At 38.1% G+C, this 23,760-nt stretch overlaps 1 protein-coding gene across 5 annotated transcripts in view; it reads right to left on the minus strand.

Moving 5' to 3' along the window:
- LOC5577433 (inositol-trisphosphate 3-kinase A) overlaps positions 1–23,760 on the minus strand; it is a 583,345-nt gene that overhangs the window by 39,530 nt on the left and 520,055 nt on the right. For 3 of the 5 annotated variants that reach the window (XM_021850563.1, XM_021850562.1, XM_021850564.1), the window contains one exon: positions 9,208–10,122. The exons of the other annotated variants lie outside the window; for them this stretch is intronic. In XM_021850563.1, the coding sequence (XP_021706255.1) occupies positions 9,208–9,867 (660 nt within the window). In that variant the 5' untranslated portion in view covers positions 9,868–10,122. The remainder of the gene's footprint in view (positions 1–9,207; positions 10,123–23,760) is intronic. 5 annotated transcript variants of the gene reach the window in all.

The following is a 23,760-nucleotide window of genomic DNA, read 5'->3' on the forward strand; positions in this document are numbered from 1 at the left end:
ACCTTGGCGCATCGAAGGCACAGCTGTGCCGAATGAAGTGCGTAGAGTGACCACCCCCTTGGCTGACTGTGATTTGCTGCGCTTGCCTACTGTAGTAAGAATTTCAGAACTTTTCCCAGCTCTACTTTTTCAGCTGTGTCAGTGCAACACCAACTGATTTTTTTTTATTCAAAATCGTGAGATGAATTAGCAACAATCATTAACGACGCGTACAAATTTCAATGACGGCCTACTTCGCCTTATTGCATTTTTTGAGTCAATTCCAAAGTCCGATATAAGTTCTTGATAGTTCTATGGTGTCTGCCTGGGGGATGCGAATTGAAAATCAACAAGCAGCCAGGCTACTGTCAAACAAAAATTTTCGTATAAATGATCTGAGTATGCCTAGAAATGTACAGTCATGATTTCGTCACGCTAAACAATGTTAAATAATTTATGTAACACAATGATTGCCAATTTATAAAGAAAAGATGTGTACGTTCCAAATTATACATTAGTATTTCACAACTGTTCTACAATATGTTTCTTAATAATATACAGACAGAAACTTTCTGATGAAAGCAATTTGTTAGGTTAATAGCCTGCATTGAACTGATGAAGCTTTTTGTGAAATAATTTAAGTGTGTACTTTGAATGTGGTTTCCTGCGAGACAAACAAACAAGCAACGGTTAGCACTCGTGGAAAATATTGTGTTCAATTTGAACGGTTTAAATGTTCAAGTCCGCACCCCTTAGGTGTCTGCATGGAATGCCGTAGAAATTCTCACTTGGTCCACTATGACTGAACGCATATTTGAATATCTCTGGTCTTCAATGCTCTTACTTTGCAAAACTTTAATTTTCAAGCTATCGTAATGCCAATGTTTTCGGGATTTAAGATATGGATTTTTGAATAATTTACGATAGATGTTGGCTTCGTGGCCGTGCGGTTAGTGTTACCAAGCATTTAGCCGCATCGAGTCAAGGGGTGTGGGTTCGATTCCCGCTTCAGTCTGGAAAACTTTTCGTCAGAAATGTATTTCGATTGTGCCACTGGGCGTTGCATGCTAGTCCGTTGTCTAGTGTTGTGCTTCCTTCAAAGGGCCAATCGTCCACTGGGAGCATAACGTGTCGGAGTCTTTAAAAAAAAATGCACCCAGTTTGACCATCTAAGCATTAAATTATTGTTATTTTCCTGGAAATTATTCAGCCAGAGTGAACCAAGTCACCAAACGGTAGCGTTTTGTTCAGTCAGAGTGGACCAAGTGCACAGTCCATCAAAAAATCATTGCACAAACTACGTCACGCTCCAAGAGAGGAGGGGGTCGAGCCAAGCGTAACAAGCCTTACAACATATTCAGAGGACTCATACAAAAAACTTGGGGCCCAGATAGCCGTAGCGGTAAACGCGCAGCTACTCAGCAAGACCAAGCTGAGGGTCGTGGGTTCGAATCCCACCGGTCGAGGATCTTTTCGGGTAGGAAATTTTCTCGACTTCCTAGGGCATAGAGTATCTTCGTACCTGCCACACGATATACGCATGCAAAAATGGTCATTGGCATAGTAGGGACGTTCCGATACTTCCGATATATCGGAATATCGATATTCGATATTTTAGTATCGATATTTTCTATTCGATATATCGGCAATATCGATATTTCCTTCCGATATATCGTACATTAATACAGTCAGTGACAAAAGTTAGTAACTTAAGGCTGTTTTTCCATAGGGGAAGGGGTGGTAAAATGAACACCTTAAGGAAATCATCTTGTTTCTGATAGAAAAACGAGAAATTTGTATAGTTCTATCGCACAATGTCAAAAATAGTGATATAATATATAGCAGCGACATGGATTCAGACTAAAATAGCTAAATTTTTACATGTTTTTATCGCTATCAAAAAGCGATGGAAATGTTCATTTTACCTGCACTATGTGGGTAAAATGAACAGCGGTTGGTGGTAAAACGAACACCATGCAAAAAACGTGAGCAAAACAAATAATTCTGAAAATTTTCATTGCTTCACCGAAAATACATCCATTGATGAGTGTAACCCATTCAAAAAGAAATCTAAAAGTATCAGATTAGACATCATTTCATAACGATAATCACCTCACTGAAAAACCTTAAGTCTTCCAAGCTAAAAGTTACGTCAGTTCTTATTTTCAAACGTGGTTTTCCAAAATCTTAGTTTTCGTTGATATTTTTACTTCAGTTGACCTACGTATCAACTTGAACACTCAAATTTATGCTCTAAATCGCCCGTGCGTGATAAAAATTCATCAAAATTTGTTTTTTCTCGGTAAGAGGCATGGTGTTCATTTTACCACCCCTGTTCATTTTACCACCACTTCCCCTACAAAGTGCCCAAGTTTGGAGATCTGTATCAGTATCTCAGCTTCTGGTAGTCCGAATTGGGTTAAATTTGGATGGCGAACTACAAATAACCTGAAGTTTAGTGTATACTGATATTATTAAATTCTAGACATTTTCCAAAGAGTTACAGATGGTTTTTCAAAGAAAAAAGTAAGTAACTAAGAATTTTTTTAATTTAATTCAAAAATGGTTAGTTGGTTAGATTGTTCGGCAAACTTGTTCATTTTCAAAAGTTACATAAACTTACAGAATACCACACCAACCAATTACAACTTATCGCTGAGATACAGATCTCCAAACTTGGGCTATGGAAAAATAGTACCGTAAAACGGGGTAACTTTGATAATGCGGGTAACTTTGATAATGCGAGACCCACAACATAATAAACGAAATAGCGAAGCTTCAGTTAAGCAAATCGAATGCAAAAGTAAAGAGTATTAGTATGACACTTTATGTCAAAGTTATTTTCGTTGGAATCAAGTGCATTTGAGGATTTATACGCAAATATTAATAATTTATAAGATTTTAGCACTTTTGCAACGCTTACAAACAATCTGTTCTACGATCACTATTTGATGAAGTCATAATGAGTTCGTCATTTATCCTTGACAGCCTAGCTATAGTAGAACATGAATTCGGTGTTAAATCTCTTAGAGAAAACCATTTCCACAAACTGGGACCATTTTTGTAATCTAAGTCAGAAATTTCCATATAGCGTTGAACGCCCAGAGGTATGCTACGCCCTACAAATGTTCCGTAATTCATTCAATTTTGTTCAACTATCAAAGTTACCCCAAAACAGAAAACCGACTTTCGATTATATGAAAAATAATATATCCATTCGGAATAAATCTTTTGGCAATCTATCAAGTGCAATCGATAGCTAGGATGTCAGTACTTGTTTTAAAAATATAAATTTTAATTCTTTGAAACAGAATGCATAAACATTGAAGTTTTCTTCGAAAAAACTATCAAAGTTACCCCGTTTTACGGTATTTGATTACTAACTTATGTCACTAAGTTTATATAGAAAACAATTGTGGTACAGTTCTAGACGGCTGTATGAGGGTTCCCGCCCTTTATCATAGACAAAGTTTTGGAACAAGTCTGCCTCTTAGACGAAATTGACGCATCTTCTGGTAGTCATAAATTGACGGTGACACATCCTTGTGAAAGCTAAGGGATAGGAAATGATAATTGACTGAACACTTACACCATCTCATAAGTGGAAAACAATTGTAGGGTTTTTATAAATCTGAACTGCTATGGCAAATGAAATGTAATATGTTGTTAACAAAACTTTAATAGAATCTTAAATTTGTTTTACCAAATTAGGATGATAGTGTTGTGTAATAACACAGAACACCTAGATATAAGAACTGAATGTAATGTTTGGAATGATACTAATAAAGAAATAAAAAAAAATTGTAGAGTTTTCTCTATATATTATTATTTGTTTTGTATTTAAATAAGCATCTTAGTTCAAATTTTACTGAAAAGTATCTAAACGGAAGACATTTATTTTAATGTGTGTGTGTGTATAATCCATCTAACCCCCACTGTCCGGCAGTGGTATTATGGAAAAAAGTTTTCAGCAAAACTGCTTTGGTACTCCGTTTTTGCAAAAAGCTTCAGTCCGGGAGTTAGAAGGTGATAGCCCTATTGCAGATCCGGTGACCCATTTCAGAATGGCTGGAGAGACACGTCCATTCAGAAGTCACTTTCACTTACAACGAGCCCCGCATGTATGCATTACCGTTATCAAATGGATAATGATAATGCATACACACTTCCGGTTTCAAAAATGGTTACTTTGAAACTGGCGCGTATTTAATGTTCAAGTACAAATCTCGATTACTTTTTCAAACCGACGTAAGTAATTTCCATACGGTTTTAAGAAAATTAATTCAGAAGAATCACAACCTGTCTTCTAAAACTGTTTTAAAATGAATCACCTTTTTGACATTTTTTGCCGTGTACATTGTTTAAATTTTGCATACAATAAGCTCGCATTCAAAAACTAGGAAGTTCCTGTTATTTCCCACAAAAATTTGATTCCAAAATGATAAGCCAATTTATTCAGTTACTTTCGGCGTTTTTGTACCAGTGTAAAATCGACTCAAGTAGTGTTTTGTTTCGATTCGTGGTTAAATCACTTTGTCTCTCCATACAGCAGAGCGGCGAAAGTAGTGGTTAGGTAGCGAAAGTTGAAAATCTTACTTTCGTCGTTTTGTAAATCCAGAAAGTAAACGTTCTAAAAGTAAAAAATCGAGTTGGTTTACAGCAAAATGTGTAGAATTTTGTCTGCGAATCACGTAGAATCGAAAAAATAAGTTTGTATATTTTTTTGACTTGAGTCTGTTTGAATAAGTTTTCGAGAAATAACTATATAATCAGAACATTCTCACCAAAATTCATCCAAGGCGGCGTTGTCACCAAATCAAATCAGCAACTAATTTGGTATGCATTTTCTTCTCCTTGTGACGCACTTACCACTTGTCATTTCTAGACCACATTTTTTTACTCCTACTTTCACGCATTTTTCACAATTATCACAATAATGTGTTTTTTTTATTGTTGAAACCATCCGGTGGCGTAGTATGGACCAATGCACGAGTTCACTAATTTGACGTTTGAGCGGTGCCGAATTCACTCGTTGTCATGGTCACGTAAATAACACGGCACCGCTCAAATGTCAAATAGTGAACTCGTGCATCGGTCCATACTGTCAGCCAAATTATCAACACAGCAACAAAAAAAAAACCACGTGGAAATTCATTAGCAAAACCAACTAGAACCGGTCTTAAACCATCACATTGAAGTAGTCTTTGATCACACGAAACGCGCTGATATTTTTTTCACTATTCTATATCGAGGTTTTTTTTTCAATATTCACATCCGAAATACAATCCGGATGGTGTAGCACCAGGCAAATCATCGGCAAAATCGCGAAAAAAGAGAGCACAAAAAAAGTGTGGCAGGAAAACAAAACACGACCGTTCGCGGCAACGCCTACTGCGATCCTCAGAAGACATTTATTTTAATGTCGGCCAAAATAGCAATAATCGTGAATTTTTCTCGGTTTAAATATATCATATGATATGCCGATATATCGATATTTTGAATCAATATATCGGTGGTATCGATACTTTGATTCGATAATCGTATCGATTCAAATATCGATACTTCGCAATATCGGAACGTCCCTATGTATTTCTTTGTTTTTTTTTTGCATTTTGAGCATGAAAATGAAAATTTAGACAAAAATAATCTTCTACAAAATTGTTTCTAAAAATGTAAGCTTACATACTGTGTCATTTGAAACTAGGGTGATCCACAATATCACACATATTATATAATCACCTTTTTTATTAGCAAAAATACTGGTATATGCTCTTTGGCAAAGCGGTAGAACTTGAAATTTTGATCAACTTTGCCAAAACAAGTTTTTCTGTAGCTCAAAATTTGACCAATCTAGACATTTTTTCCTAATCATCGCAGGGTGGTCCAACAAAAATAAGTTTTTCAACTCTAGTTTTTTTAATATTATTTTCTCGTCAAAGTCGTCAAGAAACGACTTTTAGAACTTAACAAAACGCAAATTTTCATGCAAAAATATTGATGATATCTATTTTAGTTCAAAAGTTATTGAAGTTTTTCTGCTTAAAATCCTTTGTTTTTCAAGGCATTTTATTAGAGTTACAAAACTAACACATCTGTAATTTTTTGATATAATATAGAATTTTATTTTGTCTTTTGAACGCCGTCAAAAAATATTTTTTATGTTTGCCCCAATCAGAGATATTCATTATCAAAGTAGGCATGTTTTTGAGAGAAAAACAACAATAACTCCTAAACGGAAGGAGATAGCGAGTTCCTTCACTCACCAAATTACGCATTTTTCAAAGCTCTAAAAGTATTTCTTAGACTACTTTGATGGAAATTTGAATTGAAAACTCTAGAGCCAGAAAACCAGTTTTGTTCGGACCACCCTATGTCACCGTAGGAAAAAAGCTCTAAATCGGTCAATTTAAGAGATACAAAAAAACTTGTTTTGGCAAAGTTGCTTGAAATTGAATGGTCTACAACTTTGCTAAAGCATGTATAATATAATTTCTACAAATAAGAAAGTTAATTACATAATTTCTATGAAATTGTGGTCCACCCTAATTTTCAATAAAACCAAACAAAGGGCTCAACTAATACAAACAACTTTGTAGAAGACCGTTTTTGTCTAATTTTTCGTTTTAAAGCTCAAAATGCGTCTTTCCGCGTAAAACTGATTCCTGGACCATAGTGCAATGTGCTAAATGTGTTATAATGCCGAAATAATCGTACCAATATCTATTATTAATTCGTTACAGTCGGTTTTATTTTCTTTTATTATTTGTTATTTTACCACCTTGTTAGCTTATTTTATAACACACTCTGTTACAAAAAAAATGAGACGTTTTGTAGTTTTTGAGCGATTACATAAAATAATATAGATCTTGGGCACTATCTCAACACTGTAATACTTTTGGAACATCTACCCCTAAGACAAGACGTGTCAGGTCAAAGTACAAAAATGAAACCAATTGCCTGTCAAAAAAGACCACTTCTCATTGGTCGGTTTGGCAAAGGCCTACATTCACATCGCTGAGTTGGATTACAACAGGGCACTTTGTTGCTAGCCTGGCCGTGTTGCTAGTTTCAAGTTAGAGTTTTTTTCAAAAGTTTGGAAAATTTCATGACATATTTTTGTTTTAAATCCATTTATATTCGATGTTAAGTTTACCGCATGTGCTCTTACAATGCAAAAATAATTAAAAAATACATAAATGAAAGCAAAATAATGGAAATTGTGTCAATTTTCTCTAAAATTCTTGCCGGTTTTGAATATAAACCTGATTTTTAAATAAGCTAGCATCCTCTATTGCACTGTATGAATGAAGCGTGCAAGAAACAACAAAATTATGAACCTTGATATTTGAATATGTTCACCAGATTTACTTAAAAATGATACTGGTAACACTGGCTTTTGTATCGTCAAGATTATCGACTGAAAAACAACGGGGCAGTCTTAGTTGAGCTGTCACGTCCTGTCCTAGATCTACCCTAATTGAATAGAGAAAGCAAAATTGTCCGATGATACTAACAGATTCTAATAACGGCCTACTTTGCCTCATTCTCTTTATGATTGAATGGCTCATGTAGCTTTGGCTGCATGAGAGATATGAATGAAATTTTTAAAATGCATCGCGTCACCATAGTGATAAGACATTTTATGCGGTTCGTGCCTCATGCAAACGATTCGACCAAAATTGATTGAGCTGTGGTAATGATGGTAGATTAGGAAAGTTACCCGATACCATCAAGCAACTAAGGCTCATGTGTACATCTAAAAATACACTTAGTTGGTAATGAGTTGTGTATTGAGTTAGATCGGTTCAAATTGATTAAGATGATACTGCGAATGGAAAGTTCAAATCAGATTGAATCGTGCAAGTTTATTAAGTGCTGTCGTAATCTGCTCATAAATGTATTACTATCCCATAAGGCAAGAAAATTGAGTAAAGATCGGACTGATACGAGATTACCAGCGGTAAAAACCTTCAAATTCTAAACAAATCGAGCGCCTTTGATTGACTCGTGCCGGATCTATTTCAACTCAACTCATCATTCAATCGTGTTTGCTCAACGATCGTCGTCATCAAACACGTCACAATTAAGACTAATCATCAAAGTTCAACGTCACCGTGATTAGACTTTCAGGCGGTGGGATGTTTCCAGGGAAACAACAAACGTCACTGTTGGAACAGTGGAGCGAGAGTGATCTATCGGTGACGTTGTAATTGCCTTGGACTTGAAACTTCAGCCAATACAGTCTACTTTCCATAACTCGATCTTCCATATCTCGCTGGCGAGTTGTACAGTGAAACCTCCATGAGTTGATGTTTCATAACTCTATCGAGGAACCATACTGAAAACAAAATTTCATGGCTACTATGATCGTCTCATCAAAAGCTTGTCAATGCGTTTCTGTTCCATGATTCGATATTGACATGAGCCGACTATGAAATCATAGAAAAAGTAGGTTTGCATTGCTCCCTCGATGGTCTGTTGAACCGCAGTTGCACTGATTTTGTTTTTCATAACTCGAAATCTCTCTAACCCGATGGTCCTTCACTTATGGAGAGTTGGCTGTAGCTCGAGTCCGATCGATTGAAGGGGATCGTCGTGTACACGGTTGACAACGCTAACAATTAGATATAGAAGGGTGCGGTGGATCGAGTGATCATTGAGCAATTATCTCGCTATAGTAATGATTTCCGTTAGGGAACAACCACTAATAGGCTTGTTTTAGAAACATCTATCGTTTGAACATTTTCATCAAAAACTTTCAAATCACATTCCATCGTTTGTAAGTAAAACATTACCCAACAGCGATTAGCTAGAACGCAAATTGAAGGAATTTAGTCCGCGCAAAAATCTGCTTGTTCATCGCTTCCAATTTGCGAGATTTGCAAGCCAAGTGATCATCCATCACCGCGTGAACGCGATAATTATCCACACATTGCTCCGCCTCACGCCTCGCTAATTGGCCCTGATGGGAACGTAGGCGTAGGCTTGCTCAATTGCTCACGCTTACTAGGGTGTCCCAGATAAATACAAACAATGTTCGAGAAGTCCTAGTGCTCAATCCTAGAATGGATTACAGTCAATTCTTCATAACTCGATATTGAAGGGACCATCAAGTTAGGGAGATGTCGAGTTTCATATCACAAAACCAGCGCAAATGGGACACCCTAACGATCACTAGCTTGATGCTTCACGTAGAAAATATGCTCCGAATCAGAGTGTTGCACTTACCTTCGTTCCCTGCTCGCTTCGGTCCGGAACGTCCGAGTCCCACTCGGAGCTCAAGTCATCGCTGGACGCATCCCCGTAATCCCGAGGCAGTGGCACTTCCAGCAGGGACATTTGATACTGCTCGTACCCCGGACACAAGCTGGACGAGCCCAGACGTGGCGAAGGCGATCGATGCAGCCGATAGCGCAGGGGAGTGGCCGGCGTTGATGAACCACTGCTGGAATCTCCGGACGGATGCTGAACCAGCGGCGTCCGAACCTGATGATGGCTATGATGATGATTGTAATGATGATGATGATGTCCATAGTGGTGATACGGATGCACTCGGGATGCCACACCGTGGACATCTCCGCTGATGTCCTCTTTGGAGTTCCTCCGCAAGTTACCACTCGATCTACGCTGTTCCGCACTCAGCTTCCGACCCGTAGACTTCTTCCGAGCCTTCTGGCGTTCCTCCAACGGAAGTCCCGGACCTCCTCCACCACTCACGTCGCTATCGGACATGTTCTGTAGATGTTCCTGCTCTTCCGGACTCAAGTTGGGAAAGTGCAGAAGCTTCACCGTGATCTTGTCCCCGGCCTCGGTAAAATACACCTCCTTGGCACTGATCTTGTCAAAGTCCTCGTAGATCCTGACCGTCGGGAGCGTACAAATAGGCATTCTTCGCAGCGTCACTTCACTTTTTGTTTTCTTCGTTTTCTGTCTCACTCAAGCGCTGCTTCTCTCGGATGATCAACTACGCGATCCGTACCGATCCGGCACTCACTGTCAACTGAAGTCGTTGTCGTCGTCGTCGTCTTCGCGTCCAGAACAACAACGGGAATCACCACAACTCATGTGGCGCGCGCGGAAATGACTTCACTCACTTGTCACCTAATGATCCTCAACACGATTCTTCGAGACGATGATTCTCTTCTGTGGAAATGGGCGATCGGGGTTTCGTTAGATAGCTTCGTCAGTGTAACGGGGTCTCTTAATTGACCGCGACATCGACACTGGACGACTGGAATGATCGTTCTTTCAGGATGATCGCACCGATGAGAGGGAGAGATCGACGATTGCGAGGTTGCAATTGCACTTTGATTGTGATACATCATACCGGAACGACGAACATGTGCTCTGCGATGCTCTGCATTATATGATGTGATTCACTGGTGGTCATTGTGCGACTGAATTGCGTTAGATTCTTGGGAAAACTGATTCACGATCGTTTGTCTAATGGTGGGATATTTCTTCCATTAAACATTAAGAAAATACGCGATCGCAGATCGGTGACGACTTTGGATTGGATTTAGATTGGATTTGGATTGGATTTGGATTGGATTTGGATTGGATTTGGATTGGATTTGGATTGGATTTGGATTGGATTTGGATTGGATTTGGATTGGATTTGGATTGGATTTGGATTGGATTTGGATTGGATTTGGATTGGATTTGGATTGGATTTGGATTGGATTTGGATTGGATTTGGATTGGATTTGGATTGGATTGGATTTGGATTGGATTTGGATTGGATTTGGATTGGATTGGATTTGGATTGGATTTGGATTGGATTTGGATTGGATTTGGATGGATTGGATTGGATTTGGATTGGATTTGGATTGGATTTGGATTGGATTTGGATTGGATTTGGATTGGATTTGGATTGGATTTGGATTGGATTTGGATTGGATTTGGATTGGATTTGGATTGGATTTGGATTGGATTTGGATTGGATTTGGATTGGATTTGGATTGGATTTGGATTGGATTTGGATTGGATTTGGATTGGATTTGGATTGGATTTGGATTGGATTTGGATTGGATTTGGATTGGATTTGGATTGGATTTGGATTGGATTTGGATTGGATTTGGATTGGATTTGGATTGGATTTGGATTGGATTTGGATTGGATTTGGATTGGATTTGGATTGGATTTGGATTGGATTTGGATTGGATTTGGATTGGATTTGGATTGGATTTGGATTGGATTTGGATTGGATTTGGATTGGATTTGGATTGGATTTGGATTGGATTTGGATTGGATTTGGATTGGATTTGGATTGGATTTGGATTGGATTTGGATTGGATTTGGATTGGATTTGGATTGGATTTGGATTGGATTTGGATTGGATTTGGATTGGATTTGGATTGGATTTGGATTGGATTTGGATTGGATTTGGATTGGATTTGGATTGGATTTGGATTGGATTTGGATTGGATTTGGATTGGATTTGGATTGGATTTGGATTGGATTTGGATTGGATTTGGATTGGATTTGGATTGGATTTGGATTGGATTTGGATTGGATTTGGATTGGATTTGGATTGGATTTGGATTGGATTTGGATTGGATTTGGATTGGATTTGGATTGGATTTGGATTGGATTTGGATTGGATTTGGATTGGATTTGGATTGGATTTGGATTGGATTGGATTGGATTTGGATTGGATTTGGATTGGATTTGGATTGGATTTGGATTGGATTTGGATTGGATTTGGATTGGATTTGGATTGGATTTGGATTGGATTTGGATTGGATTGGATTTGGATTGGATTTGGATTGGATTGGATTGGATTTGGATTGGATTTGGATTGGATTTGGATTGGATTTGGATTGGATTTGGATTGGATTGGATGGATTTGGATTGGATTTGGGATTGGATTTGGATTGGATTTGGATTGGATTTGGATTGGATTTGGATTGGATTTGGAATTGGATTTGGATTGGATTTGGATTGGATTTGGATTGGATTTGGATTGGATTTGGATTGGATTTGGATTGGATTTGGATTGGATTTGGATTGGATTTGGATTGGATTTGGATTGGATTTGGATTGGATTTGGATTGGATTTGGATTGGATTTGGATTGGATTTGGATTGGATTTGGATTGGATTTGGATTGGATTTGGATTGGATTGGATTGGATTTGGATTGGATTTGGATTGGATTGGATTTGGATTGGATTTGGATTGGATTTGGATTGGATTTGGATTGGATTTGGATTGGATTTGGATTGGATTTGGATTGGATTTGGATTGGATTTGGATTGGATTTGGATTGGATTTGGATTGGATTTGGATTGGATTTGGATTGGATTGGATTGGATTTGGATTGGATTTGGATTGGATTTGGATTGGATTTGGATTGGATTTGGATTGGATTTGGATTGGATTTGGATTTGGATTGGATTTGGATTGGATTTGGATTGGATTTGGATTGGATTTGGATTGGATTTGGATGGATTGGATTTGGATTGGATTTGGATTGGATTTGGATTGGATTTGGATTGGATTGGATTGGATTGGATTTGGATTGGATTTGGATTGGATTTGGATTGGATTTGGATTGGATTTGGATTGGATTTGGATTGGATTTGGATTGGATTTGGATTGGATTTGGATTGGATTTGGATTGGATTGGATGGATTTGGATTGGATTTGGATTGGATTTGGATTGGATTTGGATTGGATTGGATTTGGATTGGATTTGGATTGGATTTGGATTGGATTTGGATTGGATTTGGATTGGATTTGGATTGGATTTGGATTGGATTTGGATTGGATTTGGATTGGATTTGGATTGGATTTGGATTGGATTTGGATTGGATTTGGATTGGATTTGGATTGGATTTGGATTGGATTTGGATTGGATTTGGATTGGATTTGGATTGGATTTGGATTGGATTTGGATTGGATTTGGATTGGATTTGGATTGGATTTGGATTGGATTTGGATTGGATTTGGATTGGATTTGGATTGGATTTGGATTGGATTTGGATTGGATTTGGATTGGATTTGGATTGGATTGGATTGGATTTGGATTGGATTTGGATTGGATTTGGATTGGATTTGGATTGGATTTGGATTGGATTTGGATTGGATTTGGATTGGATTTGGATTGGATTTGGATTGGATTTGGATTGGATTTGGATTGGATTTGGATTGGATTTGGATTGGATTTGGATTGGATTTGGATTGGATTTGGATTGGATTTGGATTGGATTTGGATTGGATTTGGATTGGATTTGGATTGGATTTGGATTGGATTGGATTGGATTTGGATTGGATTTGGATTGGATTTGGATTGGATTTGGATTGGATTTGGATTGGATTTTGGATTGGATTTGGATTGGATTTGGATTGGATTTGGATTGGATTTGGATTGGATTTGGATTGGATTTGGATTGGATTTGGATTGGATTTGGATTGGATTTGGATTGGATTTGGATTGGATTTGGATTGGATTTGGATTGGATTTGGATTGGATTTGGATTGGATTTGGATTGGATTTGGATTGGATTTGGATTGGATTTGGATTGGATTTGGATTGGATTTGGATTGGATTGGATTTGGATTGGATTTGGATTGGATTTGGATTGGATTTGGATTGGATTTGGATTGGATTTGGATTGGATTTGGATTGGATTGGATTTGGATTGGATTTGGATTGGATTTGGATTGGATTTGGATTGGATTTGGATTGGATTTGGATTGGATTGGATTGGATTGGATTTGGATTGGATTTGGATTGGATTTGGATTGGATTTGGATTGGATTTGGATTGGATTTGGATTGGATTTGGATTGGATTTGGATTGGATTTGGATTGGATTTGGATTGGATTTGGATTGGATTTGGATTGGATTTGGATTGGGTTTTGTTTGATTATTATTCTTCTATGCTCCATTTTGTTTGATGGTGAGATCATTCCATTTTTTTTTAAATTTTTAATCACCATTCAATGCTACACTTTGGTAGATGGTGAGATCATTCCATTTTACTCTATTATTTTCCAGAGAATTTTAATTGGATTTGGATTTGATTTTGATATTAAATCGTCCTTCAATGCTTCACTTCATTTGATGGTGAGATCGTTCCATTTAAATCTGTTATTATTCAGAGGTATTTATTTCAATAACAATAATAATCCAACAGTAACGTAACCTCGAACAAAATTGTTAACTTTGCCAAAGTCTTCCCGTCTAACATATACTTGTCCCTTTCCTTATCGTCTCGATCCTAAATTGGACTTCTAATGAGTAGTTTAAAGATTACAACGTTGCTCTCCTCGGTAACTACTTCTCTCCAACTCACGTGTGAAAGCACTTGTATGCGACTTGCATCGTCTTGGCCCCTCCCCCTCCTTCTACGATCCACCCCAACAGAGACGATCGCTAACAACCCCATCCCGTCCAAATGTGGATCCGATCACCCTTTCAACATTCCAAATATGCGGACTTTTAGTGCCGCAATAAATCTTGGGCTCCCTCGGCAACCAACCGATGGATCGATCGATCGGTCGGTCGTCCAAACCGATCGATCGATCGAATATGGAAACTTGAAACAAGTGTTTCTTCACACTGGGGGGACAAATTAACTGTACCCGGGCCGAATGAGGAATTGGGATTGGAGAAACAGTAGTTGGTGATAAGGGGAAAAAAGTTTTTCACGAAGTTGGTGATCCATACCGGGCAGTAATCTGGGCTTGATTTATGGGGTTTTCTCCGGGTTGTTGTTCGTTCGATCGGTGAGGTGCCCGAGTCATAAAGAATGATCTTATTTCGTTTGGTAAATGTGCAATGGAATCAAAGATTATAAAATAATAATAACAGAAAGCGCTCACCAATATTTCCATCCATCGCCGAAGCAATCAAATCATTTTTTTTGATATTCATTCTTATTGTCAGATTCTACTACGGTCAAGAGTTCTTTAGCAAAAAGTAAGTTTTATTACGGTATTACTGATCAGATTTTAGTTTTAAGCTAGTTATAAAACCATAATAAAACCTGGATTTTATTTGAGTGTTGAATTGATGACAAATTTATTCATTTGAAGTATAAAAATCAAGAGTTCTTATCATCAGCGTTTACAAAAAATATTGTTTTTCCTGATAAGGACACCTTCATATGGCATCATTAACTGTTCTAGTTTTATAATGGTTTTAAAGCAGTCCTGAAACAAGCTTGACGAGCAATTTATTCTGGGTACTGAACAACCTTAATACAAGGCTGCGAAAAAAACCAACGATAGTGAGCAATTTCTGCTCAGATTCTGGAGCAAATCTTGCACAGAATTCTTCACACTTCCTACCCAACCTAGCCTACGAACCTAGCTTAAAATTGTAAAAATAAAAATGGAGGTTCTTCGCAAATCCTGCTCAAGTAAACTATGCTAGGAATACTGGAAATCCCTACCTTGAGTTCTGGGTGGATTTTCGAAATTATCAGTGAAGGCCGCCCAGGAAAGTTTTGTTCAGAAATTTGTGCAAGTCGTTTTCATGCTATCAGAAAGAAAAAAAGCTTAAAACCCTGATCAAACTCCGCTCAAAGTTCTGATCTAACCATGCCAAAGATTCTTGATAAAGTATTGCTTTTAGAATTATCAGCTTATAATGCTAAATACTATAAGAGTATTATTTCGAGAGTCTTCTGATTACATTTTAAAGAAATTTTGTTTATGGTTTTGAGCAGTATTACTCTAAATTTTGATCAATTTTGTCTCACAAGTTTAAGCTTTCGGAAATTCTGAACAATATTATTATTGATTTCTTCTCCTGATTTGTTTCGAGCGACTACAGATCTGAACTTTGTTCCAACTTAGAATTTTGTGCAAATCTTGCTTAAGATTCAGTGCATATACTGTACAATGATCCGAATCAACATTTTAACAAGAAAAAAGTACTTGTTTTCAATAATGAATATATATAGAAAGCGTTGTGTTCGGATGGGCATCTGATTCTTCCGAAAGAGGTGCACTTTGCGAAAAAGGACCACGTGATTATTGAGCTGAAATCGAATTCAGGTTAACTTCTGCGTTCATGAGTCCTCTCATGGCGTAGTGGTAACGCGCCCCAACTAGAGATCGGGGAGTCGTGAGTTCGATTCTCACTGAGAAGACGTGTAACTTTTTCGCAAATCTTCACATCAATTTGTCCATCTAATCCAATTGCAAATTATATGTAATGTTTAGCTTTTCGGTAGTTGATAAGAAAAAAGTGTTTTCTATGTTATCGTTGATTTTAGACGTATGATGTCTTAAGAGAAGTGGTTCGTAATTGATAAAAACATGAATAGGGTTATCATTATTTAGGGGTTAATTTTGAATCAAATTTTTTTGTTTGATGAAATTTATGGCTGCGCTCTTCTGCTAACTTTTAGAAATTATTATTTTGAACAACTTTATCGAAGACACTTTTGATCTAACTCTTCGCTTGAGCTTAGTAAATTGGTTCTGAAAGTTTTAACTTAGGGTGGCCCAAAAAACGGTTTTTTTTGTTCAACTTTTTTGTTTTCAGTACTAAGTGGATGGGGTCTTCCAAAGAGTTGTATTAATAGGAAGTAATTATACTCTTTTTGTTGAACATTGGAAGTTCGTAGTTATCAAATTATGAGGTGGCACACTCTGAAATCATTAGATACCCATAACTCGTGGAGTTGATAAAATTTGTCTTCTAGCGACACTCAAAAGGCCATACATAGGCAACTTTTGCTGCGAAAACTGTGTGACCGTAATTCGGAATAGACTAATAGTTCACTCGGCTGTCCATAACGTAGTTTGAAATTCTTGGTTACTAAAACATTTCTCACCACTCTTTTGGCGGCTATCCAGTCAGCTTCTGTAGGTGCAGTAGCTTTTCTCCAAAGAATCGAGGCACACACAGTAATGTCCGGTCTAGCGCTAGTTGCTATGTAGAGAATCGCTCCAATCCATCTTCGAGAATTTGATTTGCTTTCTAAAACTCTGGTTGCATTCGCAGCTTTGATGAACCCAGTATCCACAGGCATTGTGCATACCAAACTTTTCCGCAAGTCTCTTGATGTATCCTTTCAGCGATAAACTGAAATTGCCATCTTCTCGTTGTATCTCTAATCCAAGGAAATACGACATGCCTCCGAGATCAGTCAGTTTGAAAAATGTCTTCAAATGAGTATGCAACTTGAATCTCAGCTTCAGTTTTCGCTTCAACGATTATGTTGTCTCGCTCTGTTGAAAACCAGTTTTCATCAGAACATCACGAAGATGCTGGTTCCAACATCTTGCAGATTGTTCAAGTCCATATATGATCCTCGGTCATCTGTAAACTAGATGCTCTTGATCCTTCGTGGCGAGGCCAGGTGGTTGCCGCATGTATATTTCCTCTTGCAACGCTCCATATAAATATGCAGTCTTGACATCCAGCTGTTCGAGTATTAATCTACGTTTCCTTGATACAGTCTAAAATGTCTTCAGGGTTGCATTTTTCATGACTGATGCGAATATTTCTTGACAATCTTTACCATAACGTTGAGTAAACCCCTGGGCAACTAAACGCGCTTTGAGTTTTCTTCGACACATCCATTTACAGCCTATAAATTTGCCTCCTTTGGGTGAAAGCGCTAATTCCTATATGCCGTTCTCTCAATGTGATTCCAGTTCATCTAGCATGGCGGCCTGCCATTGAGCATCTTCCGGTGAATCTAACGCATCTTCCAAACTTATCGGATCATTAAGATCTGCCAAACTTCTAGCCAGGAAAGCTTCATGGTTCAGTCTCTCCGGAGGTATTCCCTTTGTTGCACGTGTTGGTCTCTTAGCCGATTTTTGAATAACATCTGGATCTTTGACATACGAATAGCTTTCATTCATCTGTTCTCCTCTTCCTGATAAACTCTTAAAACTATAATCGCCGTTTTCGAATTCCACATCGTCATCTTGCTCGTCATTTGGATCGCAATCATTGTTTTCGAAATCTACTATGAACTCGTTCGGCTTACATTTCATGTAGCATACTTCTTCATTGAGTTTTTTTTTTTTTATTTTCAAGAAACTAGGCATCTAGACTTCCAGGGCCGTACATTTTCATTTCATTGAAAGCATTTTCAGTCCCCAACTGATTGACTCAAGCTTGCCTTTCAGTTGAAACTCTACTGTTTCGTTTCAATCCGACGAACCTTTCCTTTCATCGCAGCAAGCGTAGTCTCTCATCTCTTTCGTGCTGCTTATGCGTCGCGCGTCATAAATCGGAGCCTCACCACAGCGAGCGGTCTTTCAATCGGTCTTACAAATGAACGACGTGGTGGCCCGTATAGTATCTCTATCTTAATTAATTACTCAACAAGTTACATAATTACACTGCAAAAAATAGGTAAAATGCAATTTGAAACATTTTGATAGATTTCAATGAAATTAAATGAAACGAAATCCTTACTCTTTCATTTCACCTTTCTTGTTCGTTGCTTTCAATTCGGATAACGAAACGAATGAGTGTGGAACAAAAAACGAAGTGACGCAGTTGTTCGTCACCATCGAGACGACACAACCAAGCCTTCGTGTTTCACAAAATGTTTTCGAAAATGCACAGCCCTGGTTGTAAGAAGTCTTAGACTTCTTACAACGCTGTTGTTGCTTGGGTCTAGAAACAGGCAGGCTTTTCTTCCTTCAGCATATCCAACGAACAGTAGTTTCTCAGCTTTCTTGTCCAATTTCTTCCTCTTCTCTTTAGGTATATGCACATGTTCACTTCACTTCCAAAAACACGCAAATGAGAGTAGTTAGGCAGCATCCATTTATTACGTAACGCTTAAATTGCAAATTTCTGACCCCCTCCCCCCCCCCTTCTGTAACGCTTTTTGTATGGATTATTTTTTTGATTTTGTATGGATCGTAACGCTTAAGCCTTCAAACACTCCCCCCTCCCTTCGAACGTTACGTAATTTGTGGATGGCGCCTTAGGTCTCTTTCCGGGCCAAACTTCGAATGGTGTTATATTCGTTGGAGACGACTGCAGCAGGTTCTGTAAATAATTGGCGGTTAGTACTGCTTCACCCCAGTATCGTCCGGATTCAGCCAAAAGACATTTCAGCATCTCGTTCAAAAAATGATTTTTCCTTTCTGCTTTCCCATTCTGCTGTGGGCAATATGGTGCAGTTACCTAATGAATGATTTCATTCATTCAGCTGCTACAGAATTCTCCTCCTCAGTCAGAACGTATTATATTTGGTTTGTACCTGTATTTATTGTACAACAGATTAACATAATATCGCATCTTCTTTGAAACTTCTTCCTTACATTTCAGCAAATACACGATGCAGAAGCGACTAAAATCATCCAGTAATACCATGTAGTAACGGTTTCCGCTTGGCGTTGTTGTTTCCATTGGTCCAACGAGATCCGTGTGTATCAAATCACCGATTGCATGAGTTCTAGTATCCGAGTGTTTGGGGAGCTTTGAATGGCTCCTTTTTCTTCCGAAACAAACTCCGCACATGTTGTCAACATCACACTCTTTCAACAGGATTCCGCTTACGAGATTACTTCGAGCAACTTGATAACTTACAAATCACGATGCCCGAGTCTTCGTTGCCAAAGATGCAGACATTGCTTTGCGTGAATGTCTTTCATTGATATTACTCGGTGAGATGGTAATGAATCCAAGTGGTACAAATTTCAATTGCGAGTGCCAGTCACGATTACTTCATTGTTCTTGATGATCTTACAGCAATGCTTCTAAAAAATTACTACGTACCCATCGTCTGTGACCTTGCTTATCGACAGCATATTCGACTTGAGCTTCGGTACATGATAAACTTTTTTCAACGTAACTTTCGTACCAATTCCCTTGCCATCTTTCGCAAAATTTGACCGCTTTCAACGCCACACGCTTCTAATTTGATTTCCATTAGCGAGACTAATGCTGTGCTTCCGATTCGCATCCAGTCGAACGATAATCTTGGAATTGTGTGTCATATGTACCATAGATTCTGATCTTCTGTACCATGATCTTCATCTTCAACGCCGAAACAAGCTTCTCGTGAATTTGATGGAGCCATGTTAATGTGGTGATTGTTTTTCTTCTTGGGTTCAACCTCCTTTCCTTGAAGTAACTTACATTCGCGCCTGAAGTGGCCTTGTTCATGACAATAGTGGCACACTTTCTTCTTAGCTTAGAAAAATTTCGGTTTTCCACCCGTCACCGTTCTCCGACGCCAGCCATCCACTAGCTTACCAGTCACATAGTCAAGTGTTAGTCCCTCTTCAGGACGACTTTCCAGCGTGGTTACAAGAACATCGTAGAACTTCAGCGGACTTGTGAGAATCATTGCAGCAATCCAATGGTCTTTGAACTTCTCACCCATCGCGTTCTACTTGTTGACCAACGTGATCATGTTCGCCAGATGCTCCGGAACATTTCCGCCTTCCGACAATCTAGTCGTTATCAGCTTCCGCAGAACATGCACCTTCGTGGAAAAAGTGGTCCTTTCATGGTATTTCTTAAGTGAATCCTACATTTCCTTGGCCGTGGTGGACTGCATGACGTGTACCAACTGGCAGTTGTCCAAAGCGGACCAATCAACGCCCGAGCTTTTCCGTCTTTGATTTTCCAAGCTGCATTCCGTTCTTCAGGTAGTTCGTCAGTTACGATCGAAAACATCTCCTCCTTTATTAGCAGCAATACCATACGGAACTTCCAAACAGCGTAGTTCGTCTCATACAGCTTCTCCACACACGGGAAAAAATCTGATTCCCAAATCATGATTTACAAGTCATGAAATTCATAATTTGTTTAGGTCATGATATAAGGACCACAAATCATGGTTCCTGGAGCCATAATCATGATTCCTCATAAGCGTGACATCCAGGCTGACAACACTAAACGGGGTGCATTGCATAATTTCATTCGTTTCGTTCACCCTAATTCCGATAGAATGAAGTAGTAGTGTGGTATGGCTCCGTACATAAATTACGTAACGTTCTAGGGGGAGGGGGGAGTAGACTCAAGCGTTACGACCAGGGCTGTGCATTTTCGAAAGCATTTTGTGAAACACGAAGGCTTGGTTTTGTCGTCTCGATGGTGACGAACTGCGTCGCTTCGTTCTTCTTTCCACACTCATTCGTTTCGATACCTGATTGAAAGCAGCGAACAAGAAAGGTGAAATGAAAGATTAAGAACTTCATTTCATTTGATTTCATTGAAATCTATCAAAATGTTTCAAATTCAATTTCACCTATTTTTTGCAATAGTAATGTATGTAACTTGTTAGGTAATAAATAAGGATAAAGAAACTATGCGGGCCACCACGTCGTTCATTTGAATTCATCAGCTCCTACAGTTAGAGACTATCGATTGAAAGACCAGCTGTCTGCGGTGAGGGTATGATTTATGACGCGCGATGCACAAGCAGCAAGAAAGAAATGAAAGACTACGCTTGCTGCGATGAAAGGAAAGGTTTGTCGGATTGAAACGAAACAGTAGAGTATCAATTGAAAGGAAAGCTTGAGTGAGTCAGTTGGGGACTGAAAATGCTTTCAATAAACTGAAAATGGACGGCCCTGGTTACGGCTCATATTAAAAATTTAAAATAATTCATACAAAAAGCGTTACGGACGGGGGGAGGGGGTCTAAAATTTTCAATTTGAGCGTTACGTAATAAATAGATACTGCCTATGATACGGCACTCTCAATCCGGACGTTCTTGGTTCGAATCTCTGTCTAGCTTTTTATTTTTTTATGTTGTCGATCATGAACGGATGCGCGGCTCATGATTTTAGGAATGTGATTCATGATTTCGAGCAATCCACAACAACAACATAACGCGTGTGTTGCGTTACGGCAATTTGACTCATGATATCATGAGTACAAATCATGGTGTATTTCCATAAGCTGAACTCACTCTGAAATCATGATATCATGAGTCATAATCTTGTTTTTGGATTTTGATTTCTACCCGTGCAGTCACCTTTGTTTCGGCCATTTCAAAGATTGGGGATTTTCAATTCTCCAACGCTCTCATCAATCCGGGGCCCATAGCCTTTTGGTAGAATAAGGTATTCAAACAACAGTTTGATAACGGTTTAATAATAACGTCTGTATTACACAATGGTTTGCGGAAGAATAACATAAAAGTGTTGTTTTTAACTAATAAGTTAGTTACTAGAGTAAACGTAGCATTCTTCGATAGTATCGTTGCTTCACTCAATATTCTCCACGTCAAAAATAAACGAGACCAGAGAAAACACTTCTGTCCTACTAAATTGTCGGTTAAGCCCATTGTGCATTGCTCAAGAATAGGAGTTAAGCAAACCATTCTCTGGATACAAAGCAAATCCTGTTTCGATTTTTGAGTTAATTCTGAAAAAAAAACCGTGCTCATGGGACTAGGAAAAAAAATCAAATTTAAACAAATCGTTTTAAGTTATGAGTTTTCAAAAAATCTTGCTCAGCCACTCTGAGCAAAGTCAAAATTTCTGAACAAATCAGAATTCTGGATTCTAAACAAATATGGCTCAGAATTGGAGAACGTGTTGCTCAGAGTTCTGAGTAATTGCTTCTCAGCGTTATGAGTCAATCTTCCTCCGGCTTGATTGAATTTATTACAAACCCCAATGACTTTAGAGGCATTATTAAAGACTATTCAGCTGTAACATGATTGAGAGTGGTTTGCTCAATTCTTATTCCGCCAAAATATTTTTAGCTGCTCGAATTCTGAGTAATCCGAGCTCAGAATTCTCGATTCTTAAGGAATCCGGCTCAAAATTGTGAGAAAATCTTACTTAGAATTCTGAGCAATTGCTTTTCAGGGCTATGTGCAAATCCACTCAAAGTTAGAGCTAACCTGGCTCAGATTTCTGAATACTGAGCAAATCTTGCTCATGCTTGATTGAATATCTAACTCAAACTAATTTAGTAGCTGAATAAAAGATTAATTCAGCTGTAAGACGTATAAGAGTAATTTATCCAATTCTTATTTCACCAAAATGTTTATTAAGAAGATTCCTATTCTTAGCTATTCCTGTTGAGAATTTAGAGCAAACATCTTCAATATCCTAAGCGAAATCTGCTTAGAGTTCTCTGCAAGTTCTGCTCAGCATTCTAAGCAACTCATACTCAAAATTATCAGCAAATGTGTTCAAATTCTGAGCTATTTTGTAACTGTGCTCTAAGACATAGGTTCCCAAACTTTTTGAGTGCCCGACCCACCTTGGCATTACGCGTCTTCCTCGCGGCCCACTAGGAGGAAATCACTAAGAAATTAATTTTGTAGGTTAACCAAGTAACTACCTAAATAGCGCTTTAATTTGCTCTGCGTGCTAAAATAGTGCTATTATAGATATTGCAGTCCCTATATTAGAAGATAAATTAGCCCTATAAGCTCAAAGGAACCAATTAGCGAGCAATGGGTTACTTGGGTAGATTATTTCTCAGATTATCAGTGAAATTAAACCGTATCCCAATCGTTGATCATTTTGTAAGAAAACATCAAATGATCTGCAGAACTGCTGAACGAAATTATGAAGAAAACTAGAAAATGGTAACATCAGGGAATAAACTCTCGTCATTTCGATCAGAAAGCAGGCATATTACCCCTGAGCCAGCTTCCAATCCATGATAGTGGTCTAAAAAATTGGTGATAAAAGGAGCATGCCATTTGAATGTCATAAATTTTTTTTTTTTTTTTTTTTTTTTTTTTTTTTTTTTTTTTTTTTTTTTTTTTTTTTTTTTTTTTTTTTTTTTTTTTTGCTTTATTATAGAGACTTTCAGCCCTGAGCTGGTTCGTCTCTGAATGTCATAAATGATATATCATCTTGCAATCAGA

This window comes from Aedes aegypti, chromosome 3 (assembly GCF_002204515.2).
Source record: "Aedes aegypti strain LVP_AGWG chromosome 3, AaegL5.0 Primary Assembly, whole genome shotgun sequence".
Lineage (NCBI taxonomy): Eukaryota > Metazoa > Arthropoda > Insecta > Diptera > Culicidae > Aedes > Aedes aegypti.